Raw genomic sequence first — 12,959 nt, forward strand, 5'->3', positions numbered from 1 at the left:
TGTTTTGAACATTAATAAATATACATTTGTTAAAAAAAAAAAAACCTCCAGTGTCTAATCTCTCTCATAAAGTTTTAGGTCATAAAAATAGGTTTAAATTCTTTGTCTTAAGAAGACGGACAGTTTTTTTTTTTTGGTAACGGTTCTGACCCAATTGAAGCACTAACGAGGGGCAGAGTCCAGTTGTAAGAGGTCCTACCTAAACGGAGTGTTCAAAGACTCAGAAGTAGGAGAACTCCCTTTCTACTCAGAAAACGCCTCAGTGGTAAACAGTGACAGAGACCACGCACCCGCACAGCACTGTGAAGGCACTTGTAATTCACCCCGGCATGAGGACCTCGGGGTCAGATTTCACTACGTGTTGAGTGTTCGGCCGTTTCCCGATCCACTTTTCCTCTCGTGTGATCATTCGGCAACGACGTTCGCGTTTTCATCGGAATGAAAGGTGAAAAGTCCACGGTATGACCGTGTTTGCATCTTACTGAGCTTTTGCCATATTTTACGGCTGCAAGCAGCTGTGCCGATCGTTTATTTGGACACCTCATTTGAGGAACAAAGGTAACACTGAAATAGAATGTGTCTGAATGACTGCGGGCCCCATGCCACAGCCCGCGGGCCACTCTGCTGGTGCCCACGGTGGGGCAGTCCCAGCTGGTCCGCGGTGCGCGTCTCCAAGGCAGTGTGGTCACCGTTGAAAAGCCTGGCTCCGGTTTTGTCCCTCTGCACAATTGGCCATTTGAAGTAAAATGAAATAATTGGTCAGACCCTGGGGATGGGACTCAAGCCCGCCCACAGATCCCCGGCGTCTAGGAGAGCTGGGAAGTTGGCAGGAAGAACTGTGACACCCGGGGGACCCAGGCCTCTGTCAGAGTCGGGAACACATGAACAGGAGGAGAGGGACAAAGGAATTGACTGGGCAGGGCTCCAGGGAGGCCTTAGGGCCTGAGAGCTAACTGGCGAAGGGGGGTCAGGGAGGACCGGTGGTGAATCACAGCCCTGCAGTAACCCACGCAGGGGCGGCTGGAGCTGGGAGCAAACACACTGACAAAGTCGCCACGGGTGCAGGAGGCTGCCCTGAATGCCTGCGTGTTCTCAGCCACCGGCCACCGTCGGCACCAGGGACTTCCACCTGACGACCCTGACGCACCTCACGCTTTTGATTGGCTGAGATGCTGGCGGTTGTATGGCTGAGATGCTGGCGGTTGTATCCGTGTGCACCCGACTCAGGGATGACTGTGCAATCTTATATAAAAACAGTGAGCAGTCGACCCACAACGTCTCCGTGTTAACCATCAGTACAGGCATGAAACACGCAGCCTTCGCCGTCTCAGCATCCTGTACCAGTCTGTAAGCATCTACGCCTCCTCGTCACGGCAGAGCTGTTTAAGACAGGTGGTGCCCTGCAGAGGGCTGGCGAGGCTGCTGCCGTGGGCCTGACAACCACACAGGCGGACGGACTCTGGTCCTTGGCCTGCCCTGTACCCCTGCGCCCTGGCAGGTGTCGGCCTGCCCGGGTGGCCCCCCTGCTGTGAGCTTCTGGCTGGGCCAGCGGCACAGCGGTGGCTCTGTTGCGTCTGAAGACACATCTCCCTTGAGCCTGTGGCCTTTGGCACTTGTCACAGGGTCCGATGAGCCCGAGCCCCTGCAGTGGAGGAAGGTCCCGGGGCTGCCAGTCCAGGAGCCCCACGCCCAGGGCCCGCCTCACTTGAAGGGCAGTGCCCCCTGGGCTCCAGGGTCGAGGACACGCTGCACAGACGCCATGTGGAGTGATGGACTCGCCTCACGGTTTCCTGATGGTTCAAATTGAAGTTTCGTTACTGCCTCTGTTCACGGGAAGAAGCCGGAAGGGTCAGTGAGGAGCCATGCCATGGGGAGGAGGGTGACAGCTGGGCTCCATGGAGGGCAGGGCTGGGGGAGCAAGACCATGGACGCCCAGCACATAGGGAAGGTCAGTGGGGATGGCGCAGCTGCCCACTGAGCCATGCAGAGGGGGACAAAGGGGCTCCACGGAGGGCAGGGGCAGGGTAAGCATGTGACCGCTGACACCTGGTGCACTGGAGGGCCGGGCCGACGTGTCTCCCCACCCACCAGCCCCAGCACACAGGAAGCATCAAGGTTGGAAGCCAAACATCCTCAGTTGGCCCTTAGGAGGCAGGTCCGAAGGTCTGGCCTGTTCACTCCCAGGGATGTGAGCCAGGAGGGGTGCAGGGAGAGGTCACCCCTGCAGCTAGGTCTCAGGGGCACTCCAGAGGTGTGGCTACTCCAGTCCCCATGGGGCCTGCGGGTGGTGTCCGTCCCACCTCACCTGAGCTGAATCCCCTCCCCGGCACCCCTTCCCCCCACTGGGGGGATGGTGGACACCTGGGCTCCACCGAGGGCAAGCAAGACCACAGCCACCCAGCACATGGGAGGGTCACTCGAGGGTCACTCACTCAGAGTCAGCGCCGTTGGCCTGGGCGCTCCCCGCCCGCACATGCATGGCCACCCCGTTGAGGTGCTCACGCACAGGCTCCCGGGGTGGTGGGCTCTTGACCGTGACGTCACAGTCTGTGGGGGTTCGCAGTCCCCCATCGTTGGAGCCCAGGGAGGATGTTGGCGAGGAGCCGGCGCTCTGGTCCCCGCTGGCCAGCTTCTCCCGCAGCCGGGTCTTCAGGGTCTTCTCAGTTAGTGGGGGTGGGTAGGTGACCTTGTTTTTCAAGATGCCTGGGCCGGGGAGATGGGTGGTCACTTCTAGGCAGAAGTGAAGGGTGGGGCCAGCTCGGAGACAGATTGGTCTCTGCAGGTCTGGACCAGGCTTTGGCCACTGTTGGTGTCCCCCCCCCGCAACTCCGCTGCTCATGGTTCTCAGGTCCCAGGTGCCCTCCTCCAGGTGCTGCACCCAACCCCCAGCCCCCCACCCTCAGGATGAGGAACTGCCCCTGGGGCCCCCAGCTGCTAAGGATGAGGGACCAGCTCTGGCTCCCAGCCCGCAGGGGGCACGCGCCCGGCACCTTTCCTCTGCTCCACAGGCGGGTTGGGCAGTGGGCCGGCTGGCCGTTCCTCCTGGTGCAGCTCCACGCTGACCTTGGTCTCCACCTTCAGGCGGGGCTTCTTGCCCGGCTCCTCCCCATCACTCCCGTCTGGCCAGTCGGCTGCGATGTGGTTGGCTGCAGGGTCCACTGAAGCAGGAGCAGAGGGCCGGGCACTGCTTACCGGTCCGCCCCCAAAGGGCTCCAGGCCCTTCCTCCCTCCCTCCCTCCCTTGGCTGTGAGCACGGTCCAGTTGGCCACTCCCAGACCTCCAGGCCTGGCAGAGCTGCACCCTGTGGGGGTAGAAACTGAGGCCTCCGAGGAAAGGTCCTGACTGTGGGGGCCTATGGCTGCGGCTCCCCCACTTCAACCCCAGTACCCTGTAGCCTCACGAGGGCTTCCTGCTGGACAGCCAGGTGGGGCCAGCTTTGCCCACCACCCCCTGTCCTGGTAGTGAAGACCCACAGAGAGCAAGGCCCCCTCCCCGTCTGTGCTCCATGAGCAGCATGAGGAGGGCGGGCCCCCCGGGGAGAGCCCCCACCCCAGCTGTCTCCTGTGTTGCTGCAGCTCTGCCAGGCACATCCTGGGAGGCAGTGACCCAGCCCCGGGCCGACCCCCATGGCCAGGAGAGGCCGGGTCCCCCCAAGCCCTCGTGCCTGCCTGCTCACCTTTGGGGGTGCTGTGGGCAGGGCCATGGGTGCGGGCCTGGGGCGTGACGGGGTCCCACTGGTCTTCAGCCTCCAAGCCTTCATCCTCACTGTCTGAGGAGTGCGAGGAGGCATAGGAGCTGCTCTGCTCGTCCAGGGACAGCTCGCTGTCTGAGTCTGAGTCACGGCCTGTGGGCAGACGGGGGGATGAAGGCTCAGGCCCAGGGGGTCCTGGCCATGTCTGGAGGAAGCCACTGGGCTTGGGGCTTTGGGGGCAGTCAGGCCCCTGTGGACCCTCTGTTATGGAATGAACTGTGTCCCCTCCGCCCCCCCAAAAATAGGTGTTGTAAATCCTAATCCCCAAAAGCGTGGCAGTTCAAATCCACCAGCAGCTCCTGGGAAACCCTATGGGACAGTTCTACTCTGTCGTGCAGGGTAGCTATGAGTCAGAATTGACTTGACGACAGCTGGCTTGGTCTTTGGGCTTTTTATACCTGTGGATGTGATCCTGTTTGGGAACGAGGCCATGTCAGGGCAGGGTGAGTCCTACATCTAATCACGTCTGAGGTGTAAGGAGCACACACAGAGAAAGCAAGCATACATACGGGGGAAGAGGACGCTATCGGATGAGGACGGAGGCAGATGCCTCTACACCCAGTACGCCAAGGGCTGCTGGCAGCTACTAGGGCTGAATAGACAAGGAAAGACCTCCCCCCGAGTTGGTGTCCTGAATTCCAACTTCCAGCCCCTAGAACTGTGAGAAAACAAATGTCTGTTCTTTAAAGCCTCCCCTTGTGGTATTTCTGATAATAGCAGCACCAGAAGACTCAGACATCCCTTGAGAGTGATGGTGGCCTCTGACCACCCTCCAAGGCTGTGGGAGCCCCTTCCAGGGAACCGTACCGTGCGCCTTCTTGGTGCTTCTGTGGACAAAGGCCGCGTCTGGCTCCCCATGGCTGCCCCGCGCCAGCCCCGAGGACACGCTGAGTTTCTGGATACCTTCATCCCTAGAGAGGATGGGGGCTCAGCACCACCGCTCCGAGGGGTGGCTGCTGCTGCCGCCCAACATTACTGAGCACCTGCTGCATGGGCCAGGGGGAAAGGCCCTTGGGGTGCCGGAAGGTTCTCTGCAATGCCCCGATCTGTATTCTGACTGACAGCAATGGACAGACAAGAGCAAGGTGCCCCCGGCTTGTGGGACATGTGTCGCGGGACTCCCACCCAGCCCCAGGGAGACACCTGACCTGAGGGTGCTGTCCAGGGAGGCGGTGGACTCGCCCAGGGCCGTGCGGTACATGTCGGGCTCCTCGCTGAGCGTGTTGTTGCAGTTGAGGGAGCGCTGGGGAGGGACGCCTGGTTGTTGGCTGAGCCCCTGCACCAGGTGGCCTTGACAGCCAAGTGCCCACAGCAGACGTGACTCCATCCCCTTGGCAGACCCCAAAATGCCAGCTCCCGACTGCTTGCCCACCCCACTCAACCTGGGGGAGGATGGCCTCGGTTTCTGGCTCGAGGGTCCTTGCCTGGCAGCCCCCAGTACTCTGGGGTGCCCCTGTGTCGAGGGCCACTCGGCTGGTAGGTATCCCTCAGAGGGGCTCATCCTGCTCCCTGGCCCCGCAGGTGGTGTCCCAGTAACCCTACCGTTAGCAGGGTGGCCCTCGTGGCGCCTGAGTCGTCCGGGTGCAACTTCTTGCCAGCGAGCACCCCCTTCAGGTGCTTCCGGACCTCCCTGTTGAACACGCAGTGGAACAAGAGGACGAACAGACCCTGGAGGGTGGAGGGGTAGTTGGGCACAGGCCTCAGGAGACGCAGTCAGGTGGCATGAGCAGTGGGACCATGCGCCCCGAGGATGCCGCAGCACAGCCCCCCATGTGTGGAGGCCGTGAGCACAGGGCCAGCCCTGCTGGTGTGGGCCAGAGATGCCCCTGAGCCCAAGCCAGCCTCCCCTCCTGAGGGGTTTTGTTTAGCTCAGGGCTGGATGGAGTGGTCAGGGCGCTGGAGTCACAGCCCCCGGGACCCTTTTCCACAGCCCACAGGCCCTCAACCTCTGGGTGCCCTCAGATGTGAATGTCCAACACTCCACCCAGGGGGCACAGCTGCCATGGTTCACCGTCCCCAAATACGGTGGGGAGGAGGGACAGCCCTGTGCTTGCCAAGCATAGGGCTGTTCTGACTGCACCAGGGTTGTAAGGATGGGCCCAGGAGGCTGGGGACAGGCTTCCTGTGTGGGTGGTGGGCTCGGCCATCACCATCCCCCTACGTCGGAATGTCCGGACACAAGGTGTGGCCCGCCTGTCCTGGGGCGGTGAGGATGCAGCTCCTGGATCCCTGGGAGCCTCTTGGCCACCCCACCCAGCAGCGCAGACAGCCCCGCCCAGCCTACCTGTAAGCAGCTGAAGACAGCAAAGAGGTAGTGAAAGACCAGCGCATCGCGGTTCACAGCCAGCAGCCCCAGCAGCCAGGTGGCACTGACGAGAAGCAGCAGCAGGAAGGCCGTCCTCAGCAGGGAGCTGGTGGGGGGTGTAAACTCAGTGTCCTCCCTCCCACCACCCACGCCCCTCCCTTCTGCCTCAGTTTCCCCAACTGTAAGGGGGGGTGGTAATGCTACACCTCTCAAGGGGCTGTGTAGGGATGGAAGGTGTTAATCGGAGTTGAGGGCTTGGACAAGGTGCTGGGCCCAGGGCCTCCCGGCCGCTCCTCTCTCCCTCCTCCACCACATATAGGCCAAGGGGTCTTGGCCCGGGCCCACCTTGGCTGGCTGCACGCAGGCCCCGCGTGGCCCACCCCTGCCAGTCAGGCTTTGCGCCAGCTTACATGACTCCTTTTCTCTCGTAGTAATGGTGCTTTCTTTGGCAGGAAACCTTGGCGGACAGGACAAAAATAACTGTATTGATCTGGGGGGAAGAAAAAAAAACAGGTGGCACCTTGTCTTGCTGAGTGGAGCCTTCAAAAGCCAAGCTTTCCCGAAGACTCTCCCTCCCACGTCCCCGGTGGCTGTCCTTGTGGTCCCTGGGCCTGTGGACAAGGCTGTCCCCGGCTGGGTGCGGGGCAGGCTCGTGGTGGACACGAAGTGAAGCCAGACCCAAGGATCTGCAGACGAGGCTGGACACCGACCTGGCAGCTTCAGTGACCACTACGGCCAGGCCTGCCCCTTCCTGCCCAGCCGCAGGATGGCCTAGGTGACAGAGGCCAGCTGAGGCCCCTGAGAGGCTCCCTGAGAGGCCCCGGGTTCCCACATCCCCAAGTCACAGGGACGCCTGGCACTCACAATTATCACAGCCCCGATGGGCCCAGCAAAGCTCCAGATGAGAGTGTCACGCAGGGACAGCCAGCAGAAGTCAGGGTTCCCGTAGCCCTGGGGGTCCAGACCCACTGCCAGTCCTGGACACAGCAGAGAGGTGGACAGAGTGAGGGTCCCACCCAGGCAGGGCCCAGGGACCAGGGATTGTCCTCAGAGGGACGTCGGAGGATAAGGGACCCCACACAGGTCCCTCCAGGCAAGGTCCCTCTGGTGTCAAATCACAGGACTGCCCATGTGGGCCTGGGCAGGCAGGCGGGGAGAGTGGCTATACAGGAGGCCCTGCTGAGGAAACCAGAGATGAACAGAGAGGCACTGGACGGGGCTGTGAGGGTGGCAGGGAGCACTTGGGGCCATGCAGGCCAGGATGTCGGGACCGAGTGAGCTGGAGGCTATGTGTGTGAGAATGTGCACACATACGTGCAGACACATGTGCTCACACACATACATCACACGTGCTCACACACACCGACACCACACACATGCTCACACACGCACACATGATCACACACACACACATGCTCATGCACACACGCTCACACACACCCACACACAATGCCCACACACACACTCAACACACCCACAATGCTCCACACACACACATGCTCAGACATGCCCACAGAGACACACAGTCACACAATGCCCACACATGCCCACAGAGACACACACACACATACACACGCTCACACAGACCCAGAGACATACACAGTCACACAGGAGAGCCGGCCCACCAGCACAAAGTACATGCAGATGGTATCAAGCAGCAACGCCATCGTAAATCCCAGGGGTGTTCTTCCTGGTAACCGTGAAGACCCGACAGGACGGCTGTCTGTGCAGAGCCGTCTGTCTGCACGATGATGCTGGGGTGCTCCTGCATCACAGACCTTGTTTAGGGAAACAAGTGCAGGTGTGACCTGCCGCCCCATGCCAGCCCCCCTCGGCTCAGTCCCCCACCCCGGCCTCCCCCAACTTTGGCCTGGATTGTTCTGTGACCTCCTCACGGTTCTCCGTGTTCAAATCCCAAAGCTGAGGTCTCCCTGTGCTCTAAGTTCCCTCCCTGCCCTGTGGTTTCCCCCGGCCTGAGGAGATGTGGTGGCCTCCTTGGTCTTCAGGGCCCCACAGCATTGCCGTGACTCTGGGGACACTGCTCCAACCCCGCCTCCACGCCCCCAGGTCAGGGCTCTGGGTGCGCAACCCCCACCCCCAACATGGCCAGGCCTAGCTCAAAAGGCGCTTCCTTCGGGCAGCCTTCCAGCCTCCCCCATCCCAAGTTCCCAAGCCCACCCTCATGGAAGTCTCGTGGATGAACCTACTGTCTCCTGCGCTGTTCCCGATGCTTGTCCCCCCCGGTGGGGGCGCCTTGTGAGGACAGAGCCCAGGTGTAAATGAAGCCTCGGAGGGTGAGCCAATGAACAAAGGCATGCATGGCTGTCATGGAGTATTCAGCAAGCGAGCCTGATGGGTCGTGGGAGGTACACCGGCAAACAGAGGGCCCATGGGAACCTCCGTCCTCACCCAGGTCACTGCCATGCAGCACCAGAGCTGGGAGCAGTTCCCACGGCCCCAGGACAGGGCCAGTGCAGCCCCAGGGGGCCCCCGCTTTGCAGCCACAGTGCTGACATCAATCACCGCATAGGCTCTGGGGACGGGCTCCACCCTGTCCGGGGGATGCCCTGGAGACTGCACAGGGTGGGGCCCCTGGGAGGCCAAGGCTAGAACTCAAACTACAGCCTTGTCTGGACACAAGGGCGAGGAGGGCCTGTGGGAAGCAGTCAGGTCAGGAAGAAGGCAGACCTGGTGCAGATGAGGCCTCGCCCCGCCTGGCGGCTGTGACCAGCCAACACCGTTGCCTCAGCCTGCGCTTCCCGGGGTCACTTAAGTCCTCTTGCAAGAGACTTCGGTGTTTAAAAAAATGTTCCTTCAGCAAGCGGGAAATGTGGACTGTCTGAATTTAGATTCCAAAGCCACCTCAAGAGGCAGCGGCCTTCCAAGGTGTGTGGTGTGTGGAGGGGATCTCGGCCCGGATTGGGGTGGAGAAAGAGATCTCGGGGCGGGGGGGCAGGGACACACATGACAGACACCCGCAGGGTTAGCTGCTTCACGTAAAAGTGTTCTCGATACTTGGACGGAAGACGCCACCTAATGGAGCATGTCTCCCTCTTTTGTTTTTTTCTTCTGACCCCGCCCACCTGGCCCGGTGGGGGCCCTCTGCTGCGTCTTCCCTCCTGTCTGGCCCCCCAGGTAGAACTTCGCGCGGTGGGGGCTGCGCATCACCTGTGCCCACAATGGCGGCCTGTGGCCAGTGAGCGTTTGTGAAGTGGACGTTGAAAGGCATCTGTCTGAGCAACTCTGGGACATGAGGGGCACCCCACCCCAGGCCTGCTTCCCAAATGCCCCATGGGACCGGCAAGTGAGCTGTTCACTCATCCACACGTCCAGGGCCCCCTTTATGCCAAGCTCTGTGCCTGGCTGGGGACAGGCCGGTGGGAACAGAAGCCTCTGTTCTCATGAGTCTCCCTCCTAGGGACAGTTAAAGGTAAGGTACAAAACACTAGCCTCAAGTCCAGCCTGTGGCAGGTGCCACCGAAGGTGTGCTTGCACGTTCCAGGGACAGAGCCTGCGATTGTGACGAGAAGACCCAGAATGCTCCGACTGGGGGGCTCTGTGTGGGGTGAGGCCCCTGCGGCCTCTGAGGTGGGATTTCCCGGAACTAAGCGGCGTCTGTGATTCCCTCTGCAGAGCCCCTTCCTGCCCACCTCATGGGGACATCCCCTGCTACGAGGGCCTCTGATGTGCCCGACCCCCTCCCTGACTGTGGCCCCTTGGGGTCCCCACCCAGGACTGAGGCTAACCTGTGAGAAGCAGGCTAGCTGTGGCCTGTGGCCGAGGGCAAGCCCTTGCCCATCACCGAGTCCCCTGCACTGGGGACCCTGGGTGCCCCCACTGGTCTAGGAGTGTGGGAAGCAGAGAGGGGACACCTGGGACACCCCTCCCCACTATCTACAGACCCTCCAGCTCCTTGAGACGGAGAGGGGGAGGCCGAGGGTGCTCTTCTAGGAACACCCCAAATGGGGACGGTACGGACTTAGGTCTAACAGATCTGAGTTCACTGGGGCTGTGGGAAACACAGAGCAAAAGTTTAAATCTCTCGTGTATGAAATCAGCAAATAATTTTGATTTTACTTCTTCATTTCTCTTCACAGAAGTTGAGGTAAATAAATTGAGCTATTTGGTTCCTAAGCTTAATTTTCTAATTAAAAAAAAGAAGCCAAAATATTAGAGGCATGTTATGAATTGAATTGTGTCCTCCAAAAAGATATGTTGAAGTCCTAACCCCGGCACCTGTGAATGTGACCTCATCGGGAAATAGGGTCTTTGAAGATGTTATCAGTTAGGTTAACATGGCAGTAGGGTGGGTCCTAATTCAATACACGCGGTGTCCTTACTAAAGAGGAGAGGCCACGCCTGCCTACCAGCCCACGAGGATGTGAGGACACCAGTCCCGCGCAGCTGTGAGAGCCAGAGTGAACCTGAGGCCAACCCACCACTGCACCAGGGTGGCTGCTGGACAGGGCCCTGGGGCAGCAAGGCCTCCACCCAGGGCCTCCAGCCTCAGGCTCTGTGTCTGGATCCCTGAAACACTGGGACAACCGAGAAGAAGGGGGTTCAGCTTTTCCTTTTGTGGCGAGAAGTGCGTATCTGTCCTGGCAGAGATCAAATGTTCACTTTCTGATATTCAGCAAGAAGTGTGCTGAGGAAGACCTGCTGTTCTGTTCCTTCATTCACCCACCCATCCATGCTCCCTTCCTCCATCCCCCCATCTATTCATCCCTCTTCCATCCATGCTCCCCTCCTCCATCCATCCATCTACCCAACCAACCATCTATCATCCTATTCATCCATCCTTCCTCCATCCATCCATTTATCCACATACATATACATGCACCCATCCATTTATTCATCCCCCCACCTATCCACCCATCCATCCACCCATCCAATCCGTGCATACATACAGACATACCTTCAACCCATCCATAGACCCACCCATCCAACCTCCCTTCCTCCATCCATCCATTCACCTACCCAACCACCCATCCATCCTCCCTTCCTCCATCCATCCATTCACCTACCCAACCACCCATCCATCTATCCTCCCATCCACCCATCCATACACACATACACCTGTCCATTCATTCATCCATCTACCCACCCTATCATCCATCCATACATAAATTTATACATTCACCCATCCATAGACCCACCCATCCATCCTCCCTTCCTCCATTCATCCCTCCTTCATTCAATCCACTCATTCATCCATCCATCCACCCACCCACCCGTCCATCTATCCATCCATCCATCCATCCATCATCCATCCATCCCTCCATCCCTCCATCCATCCCTCCATCATCCATCCATCCATCCATCAGGCAGACACATAAATTTTTGTCTGTTAGGTGCTGGAAAGTGCAGAGCAATTGCATAGCCTGTGCAGATGGGAGCAGGGTGAGGCCTCCTCTGCCAGGGCTGGCCAAGCATCAGAGCTGGTACCGAAGACTGAGGAGGGCAGATGACTCCTGCCTGCTGGGGAGCTGGCTTCCCTGGGACGTGGGTTCTTGTGTCAACAATGACAGGTGGAACTGCACTGAGCATTGGTCACTCCTGCCCCTCCCTTGGGCTCACCTGTGATGACGGCTGGGACGCCCCAGCCCACGACGTAGTAGAAGCGCATGGGCCCCGAGTCAATGTTGCGGGCCTCGGTCAGCATGTGGTAGACGTGCAGGCCCTCCACGAAGGTCCAGGCGAAGGTGCTCATGTGGATGTAGTGCAGGAGGATGGCGATGACCGTGCACACAAACTGCAGCAGAGAGGTGGGGGGTCAGTGGCGCCCACAGCGGCCACACAGGCAGGGGCCCCGGGAGGGAAGTGACCAAACAGGCCCCTTTAAACCATGAGAGTCTGCAGTGTCAGAAGAAGGAAAAATCAAGTGAGATGTCCTTTCTGTTTGGCTCACCCAGAGGGTGCTGGGCATCTCCCATCATGGGATCTCAAGCCCCACCAAGGGATTGCTGCTCACCGGCCACCGCCATGAGTGGACGGAGCCTGAGGCTGGGCTTCTGAGGGGGCATACCATCTAGTTTGTGCCAGAGAAGCTGGGAATCTGGATTTCCATAGGGTGCTTCTCAATTTTTTCACATTGGCATTTAATTTAAAAAAATATTGCAGAGACAGGCACAGTGGGGTGGCGGTCCCCCACGGCTCTGAGCCCGTGCAGCTGACCCCTGCCTGGCCCCCACGGCACAGTGGGTGCGGGTGGAGGGAGGGAGGAGCTCCCAGCGTCAGGACTCTTGCTGTCAACTAAGAAAAAATCACCTGCATTGAGTTGGAGCCCTGGTAGCACCGTGGTTAAGAGCTCGGCTGCTAACCAAAAGGTCGGTAGTTTGAATCCTTGGAAACTCTATGGGGCAGTTCTTCTCTGTCCTGTAAGATTGGTATGAGCTGGAATTGACTTGACAGCAATGGGTCTGGTTTGGCTTTTGCACTCAGTTGACAGAGCCTTATATTTTCCACTGAAGATGGAGCAGCAATGAGATCACATGTTCTGTTTTTTATCCCTAACAGGGTGGGGCCGGGTGGCTGCCCAGTGGCCCCAGTGCCTGGGAAGATGAAATCAGCTCCCGCAGAGCAGCTGGGGGCCACCCTGGGCTCTCAAGAAGGCTGGTGGACCACCCTGCAGATCCTCATGGCCCGTCCATCTGCCCACAGGCTGCCCTTGACCAGAAACTGGAGCCAGAATGAGGTGGAAGAACAGAAGAACGGCAGTGGCAGGGAGGGCTGGGCACTGTAGGACCATGGTGACACAGGGGATCCAGGCTCTGAGATCATTATCACAAATCCTGTCCACATGCTGTAGGTTTAGACTTACAGAGATTGTGATTTGGCCTGGAGCAGCCTCCCCTGGGTCTTTCTGGAAGGGGTTGCCCAGGCCAGGGCTCCAGGGGCTGGCAG

At 59.4% G+C, this 12,959-nt stretch overlaps 1 protein-coding gene across 4 annotated transcripts in view; it reads right to left on the bottom strand.

Moving 5' to 3' along the window:
* Positions 1-29: 29 nt before the first annotated feature.
* The window catches only part of CELSR1 (cadherin EGF LAG seven-pass G-type receptor 1), a 195,322-nt gene continuing 182,392 nt past the window's right edge, over positions 30-12,959 (bottom strand). Inside the window, exons 25-36 of one of the 4 annotated variants that reach the window (XR_007517446.1) lie at positions 11,634-11,808; positions 6,921-7,033; positions 6,467-6,546; positions 6,036-6,162; positions 5,294-5,419; positions 4,900-4,994; positions 4,559-4,662; positions 3,677-3,844; positions 2,991-3,158; positions 2,433-2,703; positions 1,148-1,823; positions 30-720 (exon numbers count right to left, since the gene is read on the bottom strand). Coding sequence is in view for 3 of the 4 variants with exons in the window: in XM_049884668.1 (XP_049740625.1) it covers positions 1,799-1,823; positions 2,433-2,703; positions 2,991-3,158; positions 3,677-3,844; positions 4,559-4,662; positions 4,900-4,994; positions 5,294-5,419; positions 6,036-6,162; positions 6,467-6,546; positions 6,921-7,033; positions 11,634-11,808 (1,452 nt within the window). In the remaining variant the exon portion in view is untranslated. Of the gene's footprint in view, positions 1,824-2,432; positions 2,704-2,990; positions 3,159-3,676; positions 3,845-4,558; positions 4,663-4,899; positions 4,995-5,293; positions 5,420-6,035; positions 6,163-6,466; positions 6,547-6,920; positions 7,034-11,633; positions 11,809-12,959 lie in introns of all 4 variants that reach the window. The other 3 variants (XM_049884670.1, XM_049884669.1, XM_049884668.1) reach the window with 3 other exon arrangements.

Source organism: Elephas maximus, chromosome 4 (genome assembly GCF_024166365.1).
Source record: "Elephas maximus indicus isolate mEleMax1 chromosome 4, mEleMax1 primary haplotype, whole genome shotgun sequence".
Taxonomy (NCBI): Eukaryota; Metazoa; Chordata; class Mammalia; order Proboscidea; family Elephantidae; genus Elephas; species Elephas maximus.